Source organism: Electrophorus electricus, chromosome 5 (assembly GCF_041902795.1).
Source record: "Electrophorus electricus isolate QZ-2024a chromosome 5, ASM4190279v1, whole genome shotgun sequence".
In the NCBI taxonomy this organism is placed as follows: Eukaryota; Metazoa; Chordata; class Actinopteri; order Gymnotiformes; family Gymnotidae; genus Electrophorus; species Electrophorus electricus.
This window is the reverse complement of record NC_137501.1, coordinates 28,510,673-28,536,147: the sequence shown is the minus strand read 5'-3', so window position 1 is coordinate 28,536,147 and position 25,475 is coordinate 28,510,673. Positions and strand designations below refer to the sequence as shown.

Sequence of the window (25,475 nt, the reverse complement as noted above, 5' to 3'; positions counted from 1 at the left end):
CAGGTGTTACATTCAGATGTTGAGCATATGTTATCTGATAATTATCAAAACCGCATGCCTACTGAGCTGTGTACAGCCCTGCACTTCCTTCCGTAGTGTTAAGAGGGATGATTCCGGGCCAGGAGAAATGGTCCCAGATCAGGTGGTAAACACAGCTTTACGCCGTGACCCTGGTGGCAGAGAGGATCAAAACGGCAGCTGGCCGTAGAGGTAGTGGATCTCACTCTGCTCATGTGATCACTGCCCTGGCCATCTGCTGTGAGTGTGTCCCGTCAGACAGCGCTGTGACACTGTGGAGCAAAAACACACCTACGCAAGCCCTGCTGCAGCAGACTAGCAGCCAATCGGCATAGGATACACACTCCTGCACTGCATACAGTAAATTGGCATGGAAAGAAAATAAGATTTCATTAGTTCCAAAGTGAAAATGGAGCCAGAAGGTGAAAAACAACACAACGCATTCTCAGTGGTGAGGCCCAGAATACTCCATTATACACAGACCCTATACTGTAATGACCCGCTTTAAACCAGCACAAGAATCATGTCACTGAGTTAGCTATAGTCATGAATACTTAACTACCAGAGAGAGAGAGAGAGAGAGAGAGAGAGAGAGAGAGAGAGAGAGAGAGAGAGAGAGAGAGAGAGAGAGAGAGTGCAAAATGGCATCAGACCCCTGAGTGAACACACCTTCTCTGTGTCCAGTGTGAATAATTGAAAAGGACAATAATATGCAGTTTTTCTGGGTGACTTCACTGTTGAGAGAAGTTGCATGCATGCATGCATGCATGCGCACACACACACGTACACAGCCAGACACACACACAGAAAAGCAGCACAGAGAGACAGAAACAGAGAGAGGGGAAATGTTCTCTGCTGTCAACACATGCCAAGGCGATTCACTTGAATAAATAACAAGTGAAATAATCAGCTAGGAAAAACAAAACCTGATAAAAACTTAGAAAACTTAAACCTGATAAAAGCTTACAGACCCTGAAGGCATTAATCACCCCCTAAATATTCTTCTGGAGCGCTGATGTGTGCTGGCTGATGGCCTTTAGCAAAATGACCCTAGTCAAAACGGGAATGAAAAATTCATTAGGGAGAGAGCAAGAGAAATGAGGAGGTGCTTACCTTCCCCGTGACAGCAGACCAGACCTTCAGCGTGTTATCGTCCGAGCCACTGACGATGCGGTTCCCGCAGAACTGCAGACAGGTAATGACATGGTCATCGTGCCCTTTTAACACCTGGGAAGAGACACAAAATGGAAATGGAGATATAAGGAGTCAAAAGGCGCCACAGCGAGATATAGTGAGACACGGGTAGAAATAGGGAGACAGGGAAATAGAGAGAATGTTGTAGATGGTATTTTTCCATCTTCAGAAAAGGCACTGGGAAAAATAAACACCTCAACAAGAGCAAAGAGAGAAAAAACAGATGGAGACAAAACCACATATAGAACCATCCACACAGACAAATGACAAGCAAGACACAGCATGGGGATGGAAGGATGCAGTTTTGTGTGTGTGTGTGTGTGTGTGTGTGTGTGAGAGAGAGAGTGGGGGATAGCGAGATTTTTCTGCTGATGCAGCCAATGGCGCAGCATTTTAAAACCACTATGGAGAAGCAGGCAGTTACTACAGTTACACCACTGCACCTTAGATCACGTCAGTCCACTCATGTCTGACAGAAGTGTCTCACACACCTGGACTTAACACTAGGTACTGGAGGTGTATAATGCTCTGACACATGCACGCACGCGCGCACACACAGCCAGATTTGTGTTGTGTTAGAAAACCATAGATGCCAAGTTTCTGAACAAATTTCAAAGATTTCCTGAAGATCTTCTCAACAAATTTTAAATTAAGAAGAATACCAGTATAAGGCAAAAAGAGGAGATGGAGAGAGAGAGAGAGAGAGAGAGAGAGAGAGAGAGAGAGAGAGAGAGAGAGAGAGAACACAACAGAATGTAAGAGGGAGAGAAGGTGTGAGGAGTGGAGAAGTCTATGCATGTGGAGATGATGACCTTAGGTGATTTGAGGTCTCCTCTCCTCCAGTTGGTATCTATCCTGTGCTGTCTGATGTAGGCGCTCTTCCAGGGGCTGTGACTGAAGCCGGGCTTCACCACCTTCCTTCTCTTAATGTGCAGCGGCTCGTCGATGCCTGAGGAGGGTGCGTAAATAAACCCACCACGGGTATAAAAGGCCAGTCAGCAACAGTGCCAACGTGAAACCAGCAGCAATAAACAAAGAACAGGGGTCAGCTTAGAAGCAGCAGCATGATGACAGCAATGAGGGCATGTATGCATTTGGCATTAAGACCTTCACCAGTCATTATTAAGAGTATCTGTAGGACTGAGGACACCTGCTCTTTACTGCCCAGGGCAGGAAATCATGTGACCTTTGTGAGAGCACAATCTCTGTGGATTTTACCACTCTGCGCTTCCTGCAGCCAATCAGAGGAGCAGGTGGAATATCTGCAAGTCACAAAACTACTTTCTCTGCTCTGCCACCTGATTCAGCTCATTAGTAAATTAAATTAATTGATTTATTAAATCATGTGTCAGTGTAAGAAAACTCATTAAGCTGTACAGTTACAACCTTGCACTTTGGTGTGGGCTAACAAATTGGCCTGTGGAGGAGTCAGTCAGAGGTGTGTTATTGTTGGAGGGGCTGTGATGGGCTCACCCTCTTCTCGGCATTTCTCCCTCCAGAGCAGGTTGTCCTCAGCCAGGATGCGCCAGTAACGACACGTCTGAGCTGCCTGCAAAAGATCCTTGGGCTCCAGAAAGGACAGCACGTACAAAGCCAACTAGAGAGAGAGAGAGAGAGAGAGAGAAATGTTTCTTCACCTGCTGACAGTTACCATCCTCCTTCGCTTCAGGCATTAACATGAAAGATCTGTCACATTTATTTGCGCGTTTTATTCATCACTTTTTTTTCCTCTGTGTTTAAGTATGTATGTAAACATTCTGGAAAAGGAGGTGGTGGCCTGCATGTCTGTACAGACCCACAATGCCTTGCAGTTTTGCAATCCATCACCGGCAAAACCCCTAAAGAAAGAGCAACGCGTGTTCCGTACTCTGTTGCCTAGTCTAGAGCTTCACAGTCATTTAGAAAGGCATTTTCTTCAAGAAGCCATCACAATGGGGAATATGGGTTAATGTAGGACAGGTGTGTGTGTGCGCATGTATGAGTGTGTACCTCTTTGGGTAGCAGTGAAATGAAGTCTCTCTGGAACTGGGGTTCGATCACTTGCATCATGTGTTTCACCTGCGTGGGCTCACAGCTGTCTATCAACTCATCCAGTGCCAACAGTTTCTCTGGCCCACTCCAGCTCTGCGTGCGCACGCACACACATGCATGCACGCGTACACACACACACAGTCCGGCAGACACACACGCGCGCACACACACAGACACACACACACACAAATTACTATAAAGCATAACACAAACAGCCATTCTCAGGAGCTCCTCACCAGTAGTATCAGAGATTGCATCTATTACCAGCCATGTATTCAGAAGCTCATTATAAGCAAGAAGCCCGGCAATCAATAACTGCCAAACCTTTCTTTATTCAAACCACAGCCAATTACGCTCTCCTCCGGGCCATGACACACACGGCACACTACACACAGACTAGGGAACAGGTGACCTGCATGCAGGCAGGTGCCAGCCAGCCTGACTTGCACGCACGCGCACACACACACACCCAAAGTCGTTCAGCTCTGCAGAGCGAGCAAATGAGGAGAAAAGGTGACATGGGGATTTTTAGGATGGAAGGAAGTCAGACACAATGGGTGAGGAGGCTGGTTCACCTGTTATTTAGTAGAGGATATTTTACCTGGACAATATTTGACATGCAGGAACTGCTTACTGTGGGTGGTGTGTGTGTGTGTGTGTGTGCGCGCGTGTGTGTGTTACTAACACAGTACACCATTTATATAGTCTACTTTATGAGGGGAGGGAAACACAGCTGCATTAAATCCAAATGGAGGTATTGGCCAAAACAAACAAACAAAATTACTCTGTAAAAATATTTTCTCACTCCATTAAAACGCCAGGCTGAAGCATAAATCTAAGGTTCATCTTAAATCTTGAATAACAGACAGCGAGTCATTTGTTCCTTTCGCAGGGTTGGTTCAGAAACAACAGGCCCCGTGGCGTTCAGAAAGCAATCGGCCCTCGGGGAGCCCCACCTTCTCTCCACCTGCTCCATCAGCTCTCAGGCTTCCTGGGGGTGGAGGGAGATGCACTACACCAGAGACGCAGTGAATGTAACTCCAACACCCATCTGATTTAATAACACATTTCTTTATGGTTTTTTGAGACGCTCCAATGGTACTTGCTGTGGTTTTTTTTTTGGTTTGTTTTTGCTTTGTTTTTTTTACAAACAATTTTTTAAGCACAATTCATTGATGAAAATCATTCACATTGCAGGTAATGTGCAAGATGAGAAAATAAAGCACACCTTGCCAACGAAAAAAAAAGTGTGTGTTGGGGGGGGGGGGGTATCCTCAGGCTTGTTTGGTTTCGACTGCAGAAAGCAGAGGGAGGGGTATATGACTCAACGCACTGTGCAGGATAGGCGTGGAATATTGACTGCTGTCTGGCCCACCACTCATGACTCACGCCTATGGAATTTAATGCAGCACACAGACAAACCACCGTCGGCAATTCCTGCGATGCCTGCGACTCTAGCCGGCCTGGCTCTACCGGTAGGACAGGGCTCTGTTCTGGTGAAAGGATGGCGTTTCGGCCCTTGTCGTATATATCTGCTCCCACAGCTGTTGGCTGCTACACATGAGGCTGGCTCACTTAGTGCTGAGGGCCTGAAACAAGCCTGCTATTATCAGCAGCACAGGACACTGCGGCCGGGCCGGGCCGGGCCGGGCCGCCTTCCTCTGCTGAGTCAGTTGTGTTTTCGTTTAGGAGGCAAGGGCACTCAGAGGGCATATTTATTTATATTTAAAAAATCCAGCTCAGAACAGACACCTGGTGAAGTGACTGCAAGCATGGGCTGCATGCATGGAGTTCAGGGAGTGTCTAATCCCAGCCTCTAGCCCTGGACTCTAAGACCGTGCAGTAAAAACCATAAATTTTCAGAAGCAAAGCAAGTGGGTAACTGGCAGGCCAGTCCCAGAGGAGGGGTTTCAGGTGGCCCATATTTACAGGAGTGATTTTTCTTTAGGAAGAAACAGTACTGGCCCTACAGGCTTCCAGAGGCAGCTGCATCCCAATATACACATGGCCCCAGAGGCAGAGCATGCAAATTTTCAGGGTTATAAGAGGTGAAGAATACTAATATGTAGGGTTCCAGGGGTGGAATCTGCTAAAAACCTGGCTGTGTCACTGCACAGTAAATGATCAGACATTCGGTAGCTTCTATAACTAACTAAAGAGTGTTCCAAATCTCACCAAGGGTCACGCTAAAAATGTGTGTCCTAAAATGTGTGTGTATTTTTAAGCACTTCAGCCTGGTTGCCAGTAGCAGTAGTGCAGGAAAGTACACTCACGCAGCATGGTCAGAATTCACCAATACTTAGAACTTCGGCCCACATGCGTGTGAGCGTTACCTGGAAGGTGTGTGCGTTACCTGGAAGGTGCGGAGCCACTCTTGCAGGCCAGCAGGGGGCTGGATGGACGTGATGCGGCGTCTCTGCTGGCCTTGGCCATTAGCCGCCCGCAAGTCCCCAAATGTAGTGGGAGTGGAGGGATACGGGACCAGACCAGTAGGACTGAGAGAGACAGCGCAAGAGACATTGAGAGTGAGTTCACTAGGCTAATACCCCAACAACCAGTTACTGGTCATCTAAAGTGTTTTCCTCAATGTCAGATCGCCAGACGTTTTATTCATTCGATTCCCATAGCTCTCATCAGCTGGTTTAATAAATAAACAAAAACTAAATAAACAAATAAATAGACAAATAAATGAATAAAAACTCAATTAGGAGAGTGGGCTTCAGGTAGTCCGCTTCAGAAGTCCCCAAAGGCGTTTGTTAAAATTGAATAATAAATATTGTTTTAAAGACAGCAGAGGAATTAACAGAATGAATGTTGGAAAAAGGAGGAGCAGGAAGTAGAGGAGTCACTGTAGATATGTGAACTCCGATATAACACATTCTTACAAGTTCAGACTCTTGAGACAACAGCACAGTTGAGACCTGTGAGAATACACAGAGCTCCTGCCAGGGAACTCAGCTCACACAGTGCACCTCTCTCTCTCTCTCTCTCTCACACACACATACGCACCATTACACAGGCAATACAGAAATTTCATTTATTTAGGCACTATCTTTACATAGCCACAGGTTTAATGAAATCTGTTAGCTGAGAACTGACAGAACCGTTTATGGTTAACTTCTCTTATAATCCAGTATATAGTGGTTGTGTAGTCTAGCACACTGACTAAGGCTTTATAGAAAATTTACATCTACATTGTGTAAATTGTACAGAAATTAACTCCTTTATCAACAGGTCCTTTTACTTGTGCGTGTGTAGGAGTAACTGTGTTTCCTCCCTCTAAATTCGGTGTGCCCTTGTGATGCTCTGTATTGTGTGCATGGTTGGCCACAGAGCCAGCAGGTCGGTATGTAACAGCATTCGCTCTTTATCCTGTGCTCAGTTATGCTCAGCTAGTTGGGAGTAAGCTGACTGAGAGCGATCTCACTACAGCTCATGTCCTCAGGCCCATATCCTCAAACCTCAAGGGACATAACGGCATAGCAACTAGCAGCCTACAGACAACTCAGCACTAACACTGTACCACGTAATGAAGGGGGAGGGAGAGAGGGAGAGAGAGAGAGAGAGAGAGAGAGAGAGAGAGAGAGAGAGAGAGAGAGAGAGTGAGCACGCATAGGCAAAACTGTCCACCTAGGTAAGCCCTATTTGGTAATGGATTCAGCTTTACTGGGATGTGATGCAGAGAGGAGCAGAGGCAGACTCTGAGCACAATCTCAGAGCTGCCCACACCCTACTGCTCTACACCTGTCTTACATTTACAGAGCCGCCACACCCTACTGCTCTACACACTCATGTGACCTGCACCTCAATCTTCTACATTGCGTCTTACATCCACAGAGCTGCCCACACCCTACTGATATACACCAGCGTCTCACATTCACAGAGCAATCTTCACCATATTGCTCTACACCAGAGTCTCATGTTCACACTGCTGTCCCCACCCTAGTGCTCGACACATGCGTCTCAAGTTCACGGACCTGCTCACACCCCAATGTTCTACATCTGTGTCACATATCCACAGAGGTGTCCACACCCTACTGCTCTACACATGCATCTCACATTCACAGAGCTGCCCACACCCTACTGCTCTACACACTCTGAGCCACTCCAAGTATCTTTGATCACAAGCAAATGAAACCAGAGCGCAGGTCCAGAAGAAAGCAAGCCAACACACTACTGCTCTATACCCAAAGAACTCCAGAAGAAAGCAAGCTAGCACACATTTTAGCACATAACGTGCAAACTCTTGCAACCATGCTGCCCTGAAATCATTCCTCATCGCTTCTTGAGAAAGTGTTCAAGGCATCACTCTGAATCCCAAACACATGGCACAGCTAGAAACGAGCCACAAAACAGTTAGATGACTGGATACTATATCCCTCGCATGGTGTGTTTTAGAGAGTGATTTTGTACCTTGGACAGGGCTTTTTCCCTGAAGGGAATGATCGAACCTCGGGGCCATGGTCCAACTTCCTCTTCATCTGCAAAATAAAAGGAAGGTTGGGGGTGGGGGTGGGGTGGAAGAGGAGCGGGTGAGAGAGAGAGGGTGAGAGAGAGGGGGCTTAGTTTTGGTTTTCATTTAAAACTGTACAATGGGGCAGAAACAGACCAATGCCAACTTATGAACACACTCATTACCATAGTCAGTAACAGGAAGGGGGTTTCTAGCATTTTAGACACTTAAAAGTATTTTTAAAGCATTTCTAGAGAATCCTTTTGCACACTGAAAATATTTAAGGGATTTGGCCCACTGGAATTACCTGCACTACCCATCACATTTTTAAATGTAATTAATCTCTACTCTCTTCTTTTTTAGGTTTAGAAGAGAAGCACCAAAGATCTGGCATAGAAGGAGAATTAAATGGAAGTCTCCTTAGAATTACCTAATTTAGCAAAAATACAGACCTAAACTGACAGATGCATAAGCACTTTAAAGCACCAACCTAGAACCACACTAACATGCAATGGTAAAGTCAGATCTAACTTTTGTCCAGCTTGGAACTGTAACAGCTTTAAAAGGCAAACAAACAAGTGTGAATGGAGAAAAATATTCAAGAAACTTCCCAACAGTCACACACAGGTACTGTGAACCAGCTCAGTGTCTGGGTTTGTTTACGAATGTTGAGAGAGTCACCCGGCTTTATATCCTATTACCAGTATGACCCTATACTCACTGGCTTTCATTCTAAGTGTCAGTTATGGAGTAGTGAGAGGAGACATGGCTATCTACGAGTGAGGATTATGGACTAGGTCTCCAAAATTGAAAGTCGGCACTCAGGTTTATCAGGTTGGTAGACTTTCAAAAGACCGGCTCTGGCACACGAGACACACAGGCAGGTGACGCATCTGAGTGAACCAGCAAAGTGCAGTGGTGAGCAATGGCTTTATGTTGCCGTAACACCCCCCCTCCAACAAACAAACAAAACAAACAAACAGCTCTGAGGGGAAAAATAGAACAAGCCTATTCTTTAATGGCCTCTTTATTCACCACACTCTCCCAACCCCCCCCCCCCCCCCCCCAACTCTTTCTCTCTCTTACACACACACACACACACACACACACACACACGCTACCAGAGATGACCCTCTTTTAGTGCATACTTGGTGCCTGGCTGCAGAGCATCTCTATGGAAAAACAAAGGTTCAGTGTCCTCACACAGCAAAGTCCTAATGCACATTTGAATAAAACTATTTTAGGGGTGTACAGTGTTTAAAATGGGTCTGTACTATAGGCGAATTAGAACCAGACTTTTCAGGAAGAAAACAGGAACAGGCTCTCACAATAGGAGCTCTTTGTGCATTGTACATGGGTTTTAAAGTCGCAAGGATGTTTACAGAAATTAGATGAACAAGAGTGAATGAGGACTCATTTGTACACACGAGTAATTTCTGTTGCTTACATTAACTTCAGCTCTATCCCACAGACATGACACTGAGTCCCCAAATATTCTAATTCTCTCACTCTCACACAAAGGCAGTTTAGCTGTCTCGGGCAGCATTATGCACCACCAGAAATAAATGAAAATAAAATTCAGCTACTAAAAAGTACAATTTTCTGTGATGAGGAAGGTGGGACCAAGTGCCTATGATCTGTGTCATGGAAACAGCAGTGAAGTCAGTTTAACTTCTCTAACTTCTATCTTTCTGCAAGCACTGCTGGTACAATGAGATGGACTTTATCCAACTGTGAAGCAGTTCCTGAGGTTTTGATTAAGGTAAACCCATGCTATGGACACTGCAGGAACAAACAGAACCATGAGCGATGTGAACAAATAATGGATCTAGTGATCAATACCACAATAAGGGGACTGACTGGAAAGTGACTTGGTGAATCAAGGATTCATCTATGGCATATGGACTTCTTGGTTGTGCTTGAAACGTGGGATTCCTAGTCACCGCAGGCAAAAGTGCATAAGAACATATTTCCAGTCCAGCTGGAAACTGTGTATAATTGTGTGTCAAGCATTCTTCAGTTGGAATCTAGGAAGTGGTTTTGTTTTAAAAGGTGCATATGGCCAAGATCTTTGTGCAAATAGCCAGCATAGCGCTCGCAGTGTGATCTCAGAGCATCAGCGCTTTGGCAAGTGTGTGTACACACACACGTAGATGTTTAGACATTTAAAAGTAGATTATGTAGAAGTAGAAAGAGGAGCATGTGTGTCTCCCAGTCTGCTATAATTCCACACCCCAGTCCAAGTAGATGGTCAGATAGTTAAAAGTAGACAGAATTAGGAAGGTGTGGGTGTGTCTCCCTATCTGCTGTAATTCTACACCCCCCCCCCCCCCCCCACACACACACAGTGTGTGTATGCAATAGAGCATGGATTCTATTCCACTTCAGTCCACCAACTAGCTCACAAGCAATGTCAGCCATAGCATTTTAAAGTATTCTTTACTTCAAATATTTAGTGCACCTGACAAATTAACCTTGGTCTTGAAGAGTGCACCCGTGGAAAAAGCACAGGGCATGCTCTCCGCCCTGGTTCACCACAAACACAGCTACTGCTAGCAGACACCGTGCCCAGCTGTGGTTCACCACAAGTGCCCTGGACCTCAGGAGAATGTCGCAACAGCAGCTGCAGAGGAGCACGGGGAGAGAGGCTCTACCCCTGCACTTCTCTTACCACACCACCACACAGTGGCTCTTTATGCCTGAAAGGTTTCTCATCTACTTGTGTGTGTGTGGAGATATTATATATATATATATATATATATATATATATATATATATATATATATATATATATATATATATATATAGAAACTGCTGGCTGAGTCATGTGCATGCAGGTGTGTGCAGCAGTGTTCAGGTGTGCAAGCTAAGCTGGCCTAACAGGCGAAAATCCTTGAGCAGAGCGAGGAACTTGAAATTATCCACAAGAAAGGCATGTGGAGAATGCAGTTTATAAAACTCTAAAAACATAAAAAGCCCAACAGCAGTCAGTTCCTCCCACTGGTTACTCCCTGGTCAAGTTGCACATGTTCACTCTGTGACTTCCTCCCCACCCCTCTCATACGCACATCTAGAAATATAACCACCCCCACATAGAAACACACCCACCATTTGCATTTTGCTCGGAGCCTGACAGTGCTCTTCATTTTTATCACTTTGTTTAGCAAAGCATATTTAATTCTGCACTTGTGTTGAGCTTCGTTTTCTTGATGAGCCACAGCGGGACCATTACGCCACAAGCCCACAGGGGAGACACCTCACTTAGTGGTGCGAGGAAGTACCAGAGGCCAGCACAACTCTGATTACAGATTTGTTCAAAGTAATGAGTCTGGTAAAACACTCTTTCCCTGGCCAAATCAGCACCTCTTGAGTGCTAGGCACTACACCTGCAACATTAGGTTGCAGATGTAATTGATATGCGCTTAAATTGTTTATTAAACAAAAACAGCAAATAGGGTAAAGAACACAATGATCAAGTAACTACCAAATCAATAATTCAGCAATCCCTTTTTTCCTATTTGACTATTGCGAAGGCCTAAATTTTGCTGTGGAAACAATCGGGCTTATTCCAGTCAAACCTCCCACGTTAACATTTAGCGCGAGGGAAGGCCGGTTGCTGCTTGTTTTCTCCCAACTGTCCTGTATTTACCGTCAGAATACTTCACCGAGGGGCCTCTAATTAGGAAATTAATCCCTTTCACGTGAACTTTAATGATGCCATCACGAACAACGTCGGCGACTGCATCTGGCATGCGTCCGCCGCTCCAGGTCGGTACACATCCTCGCTACGTGCAGCGATGTTGAGCGAATTACTCTGATTTGTACGCTTTTAAAGGAGGCTAACGTGTCGACGCTGCGACAGATGTCGAGTACAGTTCGCACTATTAAAAAAAACAAACAAACAAAAACAAAAAAACACCCAAAAAACCATCAATGACACAGTGACCCATTCCGCGGTACACACCCTTCAAGGGGTAACACAGGAGACCGCGAAAAACCGAACACGTTCAACAGGACGCCGAGTCTTAAATAACGCCTACGCGTTCGCAAAACCAATTTTAAGAAGTTTTAAATAGATGATTACGCCTCGTCATACGCAAACAGTGCATGCGCAGAGTAGGTTATGTATGTGCACAATTACCACCGAACTGCATGAAGGTACGTACTGTACATACAATATTAAAGCCAAACAGAATCTTAACCAGTTAGGAACGAACTGCCGCAATGGAGGAATACGATTGTCCACGATCTGCTTTCCTACTGCGTCCCCAGCATCCACTAACGGGGGGAACCGCTATAACGCACAACCCTTTAAATCAGGAACTTGTGCTCCCGATGTCCCGATCAAGCACGGAAACATCAAAACGCCGACAGAAGCGAGAGATGGGCTGTGACGCTACGACGCTAGCGCGCGATCTGGGCTACGATCGGTAGGGCGCGCAGGTGCAGCTGCGGCGATGCGTTTTGGCAGATGGTTGAATAACGGAGAGAAATTAAAATAAAATAAAAATAAAGAGCGCGCCAGTATTTTACTGTCGGCATAAGCGAAACCTTTATAATGAATATACGTCGGAGCACATTTAGTCAAACGTTCCCGCCACGCCTTATAAAAGTAGGGGAATCTTAATAACGGAAAATCCCTACGACCGTTGTGGCACCGAATATCATGCAAGGTGATTCGCTCGCGTCTCTGCCGCGGTCAGTGGGATATTTTTTTCCCGCAGTGGACATAACATTAGTATCTGTCACCGTAGCACATCAAGCTTGCTGTTCCGTTCATTACGAGCTCCAAGCATTGCACAAATGCACAGTTAATACTTTAAATGAGGAGCGGATACCCGAGTAAAGCGGATTGTCGTGTCTGTTAATGCAGCAAAACACCAGCTCGCTCAAATCCTACTCACTTTATAGAAAATCATCTTTAAGGTGCCGTAAAATCCCATGATTGTAATCCGATGCGCTTCCTTCACAGCTAGTCGGTAGAGTCCAGATATCTGTGCTCGTCAAGAGCTCTTAACCAGCGCGCGACCTGCGTATTCTCAGGTAGATCCAAAACCGTCTCTGGTGTGGACATGCTCGTGCATGTACGTCACGGGACGTTCGCGCACGCAGCGGCGCCCGGTAAAGTCTCCGCGGCGTCTCACCGAAGGAGGAGCAGCGCGCGAACAAGAGGGTCCACGCTCGCTCGCCCCACTCACCGTCCCCCGCGAGACTGCGAGAGAATAAGGAGGCGACGAGGATGGGTCGAGAAAAAGAGCGGAAGCCGAAGGGAAGGGAGGGGTGAGGAGGCGAGAGAAAGCGGAGCGCCCTGCCCTCTTTCGAGCGTTCCCGATACTACCCCACTCAACAGTACGCGCAGGGTATCGGAGAAGAGGAGCGGAGCGCAGGGAAACGGTAGAGCGGGCAGGCGACGGGCACAACCGGGTGCTTCCCCGCACTTGTTGCGGTGGCCGAACCCCCTCTTGGAGAGGGAGAGCGGCCGCGTTATACTTGGACTCATGACAAAAACGCAAACTCACTAAACCGACCTCCAGAATGCTTAGTTTATCGCAGGTCACGGAATAGAAAAGCGCACGTGTGCCCACCATATTTTAAATATTTACAAATATGAAAAGGACACTCGTTATGTAAAACTAAGGAATGTTTGCATGAAAACCAAAAGGGACCGAACGCACGACCTGAAAACGGTGTCAACCCACGGTGAAATAAAATACGAGGAAACAAGGAAACTTGCCCTTCGCAATCCCAAAGCAAACAAACCAACCAATTAACCAAACAACCGAAGTCATAAAAACAGAAATGTAATTAAAAAGTTTGTTCATTCTTATTAGCTTGGATGAAACGAGGGGAAAAAAGGCACAGGGCGCCTGTTCCAGCGTCTCTCCGGACATGTCAGGACAACTCCCAGACCCACAGGCCTCCAGGCAGCAAAAAGGACACTCCCAGATGCTTTCAGCCTCTGAGAATGCTCATAGGACTCTGAAACCATAATTTAAAAAATCTAATTTCATTTTTTGTTAGACAAATGAATGCTCAACATTTAACTTCGTCTCACACTTGAACTTCTACGCTATGGAGCACAAAGTGGTGAGGTGGTATATTTATCTGGAAGGGATACTAGCTGAAGTAACCTTGTAAATAAACTACAGCCATGTCCAAGTTTCAGTGTGTGGTATCGGTCAGGCCTCACTAAGCTCAAACTCATTAAGGCATAAAACAGATCTGTTGTGTTGGCAGTAAAATGAGACCACATAGCCAGTGAAGCTAATAAGACGACAATTATCCCCACACAATGGACTTTTGAAGGTGGGGACATTTTTACCCAGGTGATAGATTTCACAAATCTTCCCCTAACTGAACTGCTCACTGGGTGTGAAAGCATTCAGATCAGTCAATTGAATGGAATAGCTGTGCTTAAGGATAGCAAATCTGAGTTCTGCCACTTCATTTACATTTTCAGCACCTCACAAATGATGATGCGGGCAGAAAGGGGAAATTTTTTTTTATCTAGGGTGACAAACCATAAACAAACCTAACTGGAGTTAGTACTGGTGTTAGAAGGCTCATCAAAGTCTAATCTAATGATCAGGTAAGAGATGAGAAATGTGATCTCTACCATTTGCTTGACAGCATTCATTACAAAAAAAACAAAACCAAACCCCCCCCCACTCCCCCACAAAAACAAACACATGCACACATGCACTCAGGAACAGAACATCATTGTGGAATATCAAACATGCTTTATCGAGTGTGAAGGGCTGTGTGCCCAATACCAGTTTGAATTAAGATTTAGACTGATTACATCATCTGATTTGTTCTTATTTGCATACACACACTGTACAGCACTTTCATTTTCAAGGTATTAAAAGGTGCTGTACCTATAGATATTACTACTGTTAATAGTATTATTAGAACTATATAGTACTATTAGAAGTTTACATTTACAGCATTTAGCTGACACCTTTTTATCCAAAGCAACTTGCAGTTATGACTGAATACAACTTAAGCAATTGAGGCTCAAGGGCCCAACCGTGGCAACTTGGCAGTGATGGGGTTTGAACTGGCAACCTTCCTATTACTAGTCAAGTACCTTATCCACTGAGCTACCATTGCCCCTAGTAGTAGTTGTTCTTTCTGTCTGAAAACAGTGCAAATATGAAGCTGAACTCTATATTAGGTAGAATTGATCTTGATCTCAGCAGTCATGTAGGGCTAGTGTATGCCACTACATAATGGCATATTAACCATTGAATCCACCTCCTCTAGTACTGTAGTATATTCTTTACTGTACTCTCAGCCTTTAGCTACAAAAATAGATGAATAGATGCTTGTACCAAACATAAAGGAATAAAGCAGTGAGTTTGTGTAAATCACACACTGTCCTGCACTGTGTGTTATTATGGAAGTGTTCAGCATGGCAGGGCCAGAATGTACTTCACTGTACTCTGAAGAGGTGTGCCAAAATGACTTACTGCTGCCTGCTGTTAGGGACAAAATTGCACCTGTCACAAGTTTCCAGGCAATCCGTTGATGAATAGTCTGCATCTCCTCTTCATCACCATTGAGTGAGTGTGAGAGAGAGAGAGAGAGAGAGAGAGAGAGAGAGAGAGAGAGGAGAGAGAGAGAGAGAGAGAGAGGAGGGTGTGTCCGTGTGTGTGTGTCCGTACAGGAGCTGTGGACATGACAGGCAGCGAGATGCACTGTGAGAGCTCTTGTGATGACCACGGCCTTGGTCTCAAACATTCCACCTTGAAACCACTGGCCATAACTGAATCAAGTCAGGGTCTATTTGAAAGTTTTCAAGAGTACATTTTTCTGAATTAAAAAAAATAATTCTGTAGTTCAGCTACAGGATTTGGAAAGACCAAATCTTTTTGTACTTAACTAAAAATGTCTATAGGTGAAATGACGAGGTCTTGACCCACATCTTTTTGTTTCTGTCTGTCTGTACATTGCCGTGGCAACCCCTAAATGAAACTCGGTGTGTGCGTATATTTCAGAGGGGCCCAGTGGGACAGTTTTTTTTTGTGTGTGTGTCGAGTTCTTTCTCTCGCCTCAACAGACAAAAACCCGGGTAAACTTTACACAGCGACAGGAATGCATGGCATCTGAGAAAGCGCCCTGTCGAAGCACTTCGAAGAGCCTCACACACACACACACACACACACACACACACACACACACACACACACACACACACACACACACACACACACACACACACACACACTCCCCAAAACAGGTGGAATCATCATGGAACACCAAAAGGTACACTTTGCTCTTACTAAGGAACTAGTAAGACAGATTTGCCATGGGGATGAAAGAATGTGGCCTCATCTTGTGCTGTATAAATCAGGGCTTTATACTGGCTAGGCTGCAGCAGGCCGCCACTATGGCTGGGACAAAGCGTCCATCACGTGCCACAATGGGGGGGGGGGGGGGGGGGTGTAACAGTGATAAACTGTTTTCAGAAGCATTAAAAAAAGGCGCATTACAAACAACTTTCCCCTAGAAAATGAGTCATACATATGGAATTTGTGTCGGTGCAAGTGAATCGGATCATAAAACCAATTGTTTGAGGAATGAAAAGAGTGGAAGTGAATATTCAGAAACAAACATCAGGCTGATTTTTTTTTTTTTTTTTTAAGAGTAAAATGAAAAAAACAAGTTCATGCACAAGTATTCCCACCCCTCCGACTCACCCACACCCTGAAGTCTGCTGTGCTATAGGGAGAACTGTGCTCTGTGGACTGATTCTCCTCCGAGGGGCTTCACATCGGGTCGGCCCCAGTTAGCGTACAGGAAAGATTTAAAAGAGAAGGAGCACATTCCTATCCAACAGACAGATGACCAGTGGGTGGGAGGGGTTAACAAATTCAGCCTCTGCTCAGGGTGGCCCTCTAAGCACAATGTTGCCATCTGCTCTCACCCCTGATTAGCAATTAGACCCTGATGCATAGCCTACAGCTTGAACCAGTGCTCCATCATATATGACTGGGCCGTGGGCAGAGAGAGCAAAATGCACACGGGGGGGGTCAGAGACCCCTCCCACATGTGTGTGGCCTCTAATGAATGCATGAATAATGAGGGAGGATGATGCATGGAGACACGAAGGTTTGCTGTCCAATTTGTGTGGCAGACAAACAATAACAGCTCTGGCTAAATTGAACCCAGATGGGTGCAGGAGCGGAACGGTGCCGGGAAATTACGCTGTTAATATCGGAGAAGATCCATTAACCAGAGATGGAGATTCAAACCCACTATATACAGCAATGTCTGGGAGATATCTCCGATAAGGTAGGGCTGAGGTTTAACAGCTGGGAGAGTCCGCATACAGCGATTAGTATTCCAGTTCCCTAAGGGCATGAGACTACCAGACTACCTTGCTGTCTAATATCAGCAACATTAAGACCTCTCCTGCTGCTAACACTGATCTGAAGTGATGAGACAGTGGTGAAACACCAGTAATAGTAATAAGTAAAGACAGAAATCGGTGGTGTTGGAACTTGTGGTCTTTATATGTCAACACTTTAAAGCCTAAACCATCATAAATTCAGCTCAACAAGACACACAAATGAGATGTTATAAATTTGTTATAAAATCATCGCTAAACTAATACTGGTTTTTGTGTGTTGTTCATCAAGCAGCAAACTCAAACTTTTTTTGATTTGCCCAGTGAAAGTGGAAGGTTTTATGTTAACAGACGGAGGCTCTTCCAGTTGCAGAAATTTAGGCCTCAACCTGCCCTCTAAACACAGCCAATTAGGACGTGAAGGAGGAGAGGTGGGTAATACTCTGACAAAAGCAAATGACCTCTCCAGTAAGCACTAAATGGATGAATTAATGATGCACAAACTACAGGGACAGAATGACATGAGCTATTATCACTCACATCAGTCACACACACACACACACACACACACACACACACACACACACACACACACACACACACACACACACACACACACACACACACACAAAAAGCCTCAAATTGATTAAAAGGGCATATTAAAATGCTGTTTACAAAAAGACTGGGCTCAGAGCCACAAACATTCATTTCCCTGATCTTAGGTCAGTTTAGTGCCTTATGAGAGGATAAAAAGCAGCTTCTCCCTGGTGTTTCACTCCATCCCTCCAAGACTGAGCACCAATGCTCAGTATGTATTCTGATCCATGCTGGACAACATATATATGACACCCTTTCCAGTCCCAAGTCTGGAGAATATATCCACAGCTTAGTGTTCTCTCTGCTCTGACGCACCTAAATCAACCCACCTGCTCAGCACCAGTCCCTTCAGTAAACTGCACAAAGGTTTTTAAACAATAATATGTACAGTAAGCCTTGGCCTGGGAACCTCAGGTCTAAGGTATATGAGGACAGGCACGAAGGCCTTCTAAGAGGAGGTGTCATTTCACATCATTGTGAACCAGGTGAAAGGTATAAACTAGCAGGCAGTGGACAGGCTGGCCCTCGGAACTGACGGCTCTGTGTGGACTCTGTGCACAACAGCACATGTGCAGAACATTAAAGAGAACAAAACCGTTAAAACCTAAACACTTGACCTGCTACCGCAGTACCAAAGACATGTGTCTTCAAAGTCCCAGTGACCTTCAATGAAACAGTGACGCTCATGGTGAAAAATCTCTAACCTACTCGGGTTTTATCTCAGTTTTCACATGAGCTTTGAAAGTGTGTGCGCGCACTTACACACAGACAAAATCAGTAGTTTCAAGAACAATTACTAGTCGAATAACATGATACTCTTCTAAACAGTGCTCATAACAGTCATATCTAACGAACAGCATCTACACAAAGTCTGTAAAACGGGTAACTTCAGAATTAAAAGGCGACGCTTTGAGAATAATAGAATGCCTTTGTAAAACATCTGATGCATAAAATCAGGCAATTAGGTATAGCATGAAACAGTTTACATACTTAGAGGGTGAAAAAGCTTTAAACAGAGGCAACACTTTTAATAGCTGTACCAATATAATTTTATGCTTGGTTGTGTTTTTATCCCTCCCTGTGATTTTATAAGTGATGCTTGTGAGCATTCTAGGAAGTGGAATGATGCAAATGCAGAACTGAGCATGCTCAGTGTGGCCCTGGCAGATACTCAGAAGACAGAAGTGTGCTTAACGTTGTTCGTTGTGTGTGAATGTGTTTATACATAAATAGATTTTATACACACACACACACACATACATACACACACACATACATTATATATATATATATATATATATATATATATATATATATATATATAATATATAACACAGCAGATTCATGCTATTAGTCAAAGTTCCTACTCAAGCATATCTCCCTCCTTCCTCTCTAGACAGGGTTCAGTGGGGTGTGTGTGTGTGTGTGTGTGTGTGTGTGTGTGTGTGTGTGTGGTGAAGGGCCATCAGTGATTCAGCAGTACAGCTACTGCTTGCCTGTCCCATCTTTTATCATGGACACCCATCTCATTAAGCACTGACCTTTACAGCATCATCTGTGCGTTCAGTGACGCACCGACATCATATCACATTGGCTGTTTGTATAGTTCAAGATGGATATCAGCAGAAAGGGTCAAACACACACGCATACATACATACACACACATATACATAAATACATACACACACACACACACACACACACACACACACACACACACACACACACACACACACACACACACACACACACACACACACACACACACGAAAGAAGCAGTGCCACTATCTGATAAAAATAGGCCCAAATTACAGCGTGAGCTCGCCTAACAATGCAGTAATGTACATTCTGCTGGTGGTGGGAACAACCAAGGGAGACAGAGAGGCTGTGTGGTGAGGAACACACACACACACACACACACCCCTCAAACAAAGACCCACACCAAAAATCTAGCAAAAAAACCCCACAACAAATATCTTTATGGTGTCCTACCAAAAAAAAAAAAAATCACCACTGAGACCTTGGAGTGGTCCTTGGGGTCAGGTGGGGAGTGTTACAGAGCCGGGAGGGATCCATGATTAGACAGTTACACACATTCACCCTTGCTTTGGTTCCTGGGAAACGAGATAAGACAACTTTGATTGAATAACTGGGTGCGTCTGAGGCTAAAATTTAATTTTAGGTTAAATGCTGGGTTTGTTCATATTTTAGGCATTGACACAAACTAGTGAACATAAGTAGAAGTGTGTGTGTGTCTAATTGACAGAGCAGAGCTCAGAAGGCATAGAGACTGGTTTGGTGAAACTGAAAAAGCAAACTGAAGCTGTAGAGGCTGCAGCACGATTGTACAGTGTGAACAGGTGAGGCAAAGAGATCTCATGGGAAAATAAGAATTGCACAAACTGTCACAGAAGAGGAAGATTAGAGGAGAGAGAGACATTGTGTACAAGACCACTAATCAATAACCATCACTTCAACACACCAACAGTTACGAAAGAAATTTCTGCTGTAAGAATCTTTTTTTAAAATACTTTACAAAATACCTGGGTAGCGAAGGTGGTAAGTCACAGACCAAAAACCCCACTGGACTGCTTATGCTCAGATATAAAACTTTTAAGTACACACACGAGAGCTAGTCTGGAACCAAGTATCAAATGCTAACTGTGCAAGGTGGTGAAACACGACAAGCGTACAAAACTTTTACAGTAGGTGTCGCACACGGTCACTGATGCGTGTGAAAACCAGTTGCCTCTCTTCACAGGACATGTTGTGACTTGTTGCTGTCCTCACTGGTGGTCCTGTTCAAACCATCAGAAAACTGCTGAGTTTCTGGTGAGCAGCAGGAATCCTTTTGTGTGCTCAGACTGGAAACCTTGCAGTACCTCACCTCGGCCCATATTATGACTGTTGTAACTGTGCAGAGAAAACAGAAAACTGATGTGGCATACGAGCCAGAGTCATATGAGAGGAGCAGCCTCACGGTGTCGGTGGTGGAAAAATCATCATCATCATCATCATCCGCTGTCATATCTCTGAGAGCAAGCACAAATAAAAGCACACGGAATGATAAGAACATGAGAGATAAGAAAGAACCAGTATTCTGATTTTTGTTTTTAGGTTGCCACTTCTGTGAAGTGTAGATGATGTAATGCAACAGCAACGGTGCCCATTTGAAGAAAGCGGGGGGGAAGACATATCTTCACATCAAACTCCTGGAGGTATTACTAAGTGTGTGTGTGTATGTATGTACGTATGTATGTATGTATGTGTGTATGTATGTGTGTGTGTATGTGTGTGTGTGTGTGTGTGTGTGTGTGTGTTGAGGAAAAGGAGATGGAAGTTGTCATACATTAATGAGTATTTCCCAGGAGCCCGATCACCATCAATGCCCCTCTGCAGATTTATGTGTAGCTCACACACACGCACGCACACGCCACCTGCACTTGACCTGGACTATGCAGAACTGAGGGAGGAACCAGGACCCAAGCTTCACCTCTGCAGGGACAGATCCCTCAATCCTTTCTCCCAAAACCACATTCGGAAACAGTGGAGACATACGGCTCTAAACATAGCAGCTGAGGGATCGGGATTCAGTCAAATTATGGAGTTAACAGATATATGGGCTTCAGGCTGCTAACCACATCGAAACAACACAGTCATCAGTGACAGGAGAAGAGGAGGAGTGAAAGAGTGGCCTCAGGGTTAGGAGGCTCTCTCTGCCCATCAGTGTGCGACGCCTGGGGCAGCATGGAGGCTGGGGTCTGATCCAGCGGTGGAGAGGCGGCAGAAGGGTGGTGCTCGCCAGCTGCTCGGCGCCTCTGTGGCTCGCCCTGCACATAGGGGAGATGGTTTGGTCCAAGTACGTATGCAAAGGATTCTGCCCTTGCAGGGGTACCGCGGGCAGCACCATGTGACAGACATTTGGGGAGGATCCTTCACGCTCACTCTTTACTAAGCTTCCTTCCTTAGTAAAACAAAAAAGTAAAAACGAACACCAGAGGCAGAGAGAGGAGCATGGCAGAGAGAGAGAGGAGAGAGAGAGAGAGAGAGAGAGAGAGAGAGACCAAAAGAGGGAGAGTGATAGACAGACAGACGAAGGAGAAACAGCAAGAGAGAACAAACGCTAAACAAACACAGGAGCACCACAGAGAACCGGAACAAGCAGCGACAGTGACTAAATGGCAAAGGGTGAAGAAAGAGGTAAAGAACAAAGTGCAGGGAGAAGCAGCCTGTGTAGGGTGAACGCTAACAATGGGTAAGAAAGGAATGACGAGACCACAAGGCCATTCCTCAGGTGGGTGTGGATAAAAAGATCCCAGCAGGCACGTCTGTCAGCCCTCGAGAAAGCAACAGGGCAAAGAATGTAGGCTAGAGGGAGGGAGGGAGGGAGGGGAAGAGGAGAAGGGTTGGAGTGAGGGAGAGAGAGAGAGAGAGAGAGAGAGAGAGAGAGAGAGAGAGGGAAGAGGTGAAGGGGTGGAGAAAGGGAGGGCAGGAAATGGAGAGAAGAAAGTGAGTGCGTGAGGAGGGAAGATAGAGCTGCAAAGCTGTGATACCCATCTTCAGCAGTCTAGCCGTCAATCACACCTGAAAGACAGAGCAATGATCGTCATGGGGGACACCACCACACCCAAGCTGCACCCTATGGTGTCCACAATGGGTCATTCGGTCTATAAACAATCAAGGTCAAGGTCTATAAACAATAAGTAGACACAGCTGGACGCCTCAAATCTATCTGCGTGTGGTCTTAGACATGGGGTTTGAGAGCATCATGGGAACACCAGGGGGATAGGCGTGTGAACCGTGCTGCTCCCCTCTTGGCTCCTCTTAGGTCCCGTCTGCCACAAGAATAAAAAAAATTCTTCTGAATCTAAATGACTGCAGAACAAAGGCCGGACCACGGTCGAGACACTAATGAACACACAGCTCTAAGTAGCCACATTAAACATCAGCCTAAATGCATTAAAAACACTGCTCGCTTTTCCTCTGATCTCAGACTTGCATAGGGGAAAAGGACGCAGAACCTTGGCTACCTTAGACAAACTTATGGCGCGTTAAAACAGCTCTGTAGTGACAAGGACAGACGATCAAACAGCAGCGTGTGCGTGCATATGTATGTATTGTCAGTTAAAGTTAAGAGGGCTGGGCAGCCTAAAGGCACATATCAACACCTTTAAGATCTGAGGACTACAGGGCAATAAGAGCACACACTGCACATGTGGATTATTTAAAAGGGCTTATCTGCCCATGATCAATAATACATATCCACTGGAAGCTAGGCAGAGTAAGTACTCGTGCATTGTTTAAGCCTTCAGGTGGGGACAGGGTCCCAAATGGCATGTAGAGTCCTAAACACAGGTCCACTGGCATGCACCATCATCCAGGTGACAGGCAGACAGCAGGTGTGCCACCGTAACTAGAAGAGGATGGAGGGACATAACTCCACAACCAATAAAGTTCCCATCTGGGATGCAACATTTGTTGACATGTTTCAATGTGAAGTCAATATATTGGTGAAGTTGGTGCATTTCTGAAGAAATTCCAATCATCTTAAGCAGGCTAATAAACTAGTTGATGTTCAGGTTAAAATCCAAATTTGACCATACAGTTAAGGTCCCTGTTGAAATGAAGCAGTATGCCTAGAGAACGATCTCCACTGAGCACGCCCAGGACGCAGGGAAGACACCGTGCCTTTCAGAGCACCCAATTAGTCCAGGCCTCTCTGTTTCCCTATGCGTGATTTTTGCACCTCCCTTAATCGTGCGTCACACCTTTGCTCCGCCTTCCACCGTGATGACACCATCTGGAGGAAGGCGGAGTCTGGAGCAGGTCTCGGTCTCGGTCTCCTTCAGCCAGCCAGGAGCCATTAAAACTGTCAGCAAGATGCAGTTGCCTAGAAAGATCAAAACAAGGACGGCTGGTTTGAAACCCCTCCGTGAGCCGAGCGATAACGAAGCACTTTGTGTCTATTTTGCAACTGGTGCTTAAAAAAAAATTTGTGATGAGACTACTGAACATCTCCTTTGCATTCCAGGCCATGCGTCAAGTCTTGGAAATGGCTTCTAATCACACCACTAGTGACTGTGATCATTTCTTTATCTCCTCGAGTAGGATTGAGGATGAGACTTGAGGCTCTTCCTGCCTTCAGACCCCTCTGCTGGATATGAAAAAGGTCAGGACTGCTCGAGATGATGACAGCAGTGTGTGGACTTTACATTGAGTAGCTTCAAACATGACAATGGGCTGACATACCGCAAGAATTGAAAGTAAACAAAACGAAATTGAGGCAACAAAGGGGTTGATGACAACCCGACGCCACCTTTTCAGGCTTCCACCTTGCTGATCCTACCTACAGTGTCCCGCATTATCCAAGTGGGCTGGTCTAAATGAGGCAGTACACACTCAAGGGCGGTGTATGAATACGGTAATCTTGCTGAGAGAAGAACATTCATACTGATCTGATCAGGCAGCCGTATTGCCTCCTACAGCCAACAGCCTCCAGAATCTGGCTGGGTCAACGAGGCCTGGGTGTGACGGGTGGGGGGGGGGAAACTCTAAATGGAAATGCCAGAGCCTGCTATTGGCACTGAACCTGGAGTAGAAAGATCACACCATTAGAGTCTTGACAAAAAAAGGACAAAAAAATGATGCATTCGAGAATCTCTCTCTCCCTCCCTCCCTCCCTCTTCAGAGCTCTGTGTGGTCCTGAACTTCCTTCAGAGGTCTCTGTATATAAAGCCTTTGGGCCATTTAATGATATTTTATGTCAAAGCGCATTAGTGTGGAAGTGAGATGAGACCTCTGACTACAACTGTCAGCATTAGCATTATCTTTCAAATATAACCCCGCCGGCAATGCTTCCGCTGACTGACAGATTTGCCGTTTTTTCCTTCTTGTTTGGCAACATCACAATCATTGCAGAGTGGGGCTGCAACAGAGGCCCAACAACAGCAACTTTCAGCAAAGACAACACATGGGCAGGCTTAGTTTATGACAAACTTTAAAAACAGGATCTTAAATAGGTGAAAAAGTAACAAAGAACAGCAAAAAGTACAGATATATGACTTGTGTGCTGTTTGTTATTAAAAGCCCCAGTCAGATGTTGCTCCAAGTCCCCTAATTTAACTGAAACTTTTGAATCTTTGAAACATTTCTGCAAGACGGTATTTCAGTTATATGCAAGAAATTTCAGTTGTGTACTGACTGAATAGCGTATGCACAGAAGGCGGAATCAAAACTTTATTTCTTCAAGGGATTTCACATTCAAAAGCTCGCTGAATTTAATAACAGAGTGCTATGGTTACATTTCACACCGCATGTTTCACTGAATGTGTCCTTGTGACACTGTTGTTGTGTGAAAGCTTCTGTTATACTGGTACCAGTGATTTGCTCCCAGTTGGAAATCACTGTAGCTATCTGACCGATCAGTCACTAGCACGGGTTTGCTTCACCATTCCACTTAGCATGCCCTGTAAGACTATAATACAGCACGGGTGTACCTCCATGACTGACAGAGAACAGGAATACAGCTGCATTACCTACAGTGACGAATGCGGTATGACACCTCCCCCCCCCCAACCAAAGCCCTCCCAACCCTCTACCACTTCTAAACAGGAGGTCCAAATTAGATACGTCGACAAAGGGAGTGAAGGTTGTTTTAGGTCCTCCTGTGACGCACACGCTGAATGAGGAAAACTGAACTCCTTGCGTTATATGATGAGACTCATTAGGTCCACTGCTCCAGCTCCTCAGGTCCCTGAGCTTACACACCTGCTCCTCCTCACAGACAGCAGGGACCTCTGGCATGCATCGAGCGACAGAGGTGCCCCGTCT

The 25,475-nt window shown here is 45.4% G+C and overlaps 1 protein-coding gene across 9 annotated transcripts in view; it reads right to left on the bottom strand.

Moving 5' to 3' along the window:
• Positions 1-25,475, bottom strand: part of LOC113582219 (F-box/WD repeat-containing protein 7) — a 79,585-nt gene that overhangs the window by 13,603 nt on the left and 40,507 nt on the right. For 5 of the 9 annotated variants that reach the window (XM_081714686.1, XM_081714687.1, XM_081714688.1 and 2 more), the window contains 6 exons: positions 7,657-7,724; positions 5,597-5,738; positions 3,202-3,336; positions 2,686-2,809; positions 2,025-2,161; positions 1,132-1,245 (listed from right to left, as the gene is read on the bottom strand). In XM_081714686.1, coding sequence (XP_081570812.1) covers positions 1,132-1,245; positions 2,025-2,161; positions 2,686-2,809; positions 3,202-3,336; positions 5,597-5,738; positions 7,657-7,724 — 720 coding nt within the window. Of the gene's footprint in view, positions 1-1,131; positions 1,246-2,024; positions 2,162-2,685; positions 2,810-3,201; positions 3,337-5,596; positions 5,739-7,656; positions 7,725-12,600; positions 13,590-23,413; positions 23,536-25,475 lie in introns of those variants that run through there. The other 4 variants (XM_081714684.1, XM_081714685.1, XM_027017881.2 and 1 more) reach the window with 3 other exon arrangements.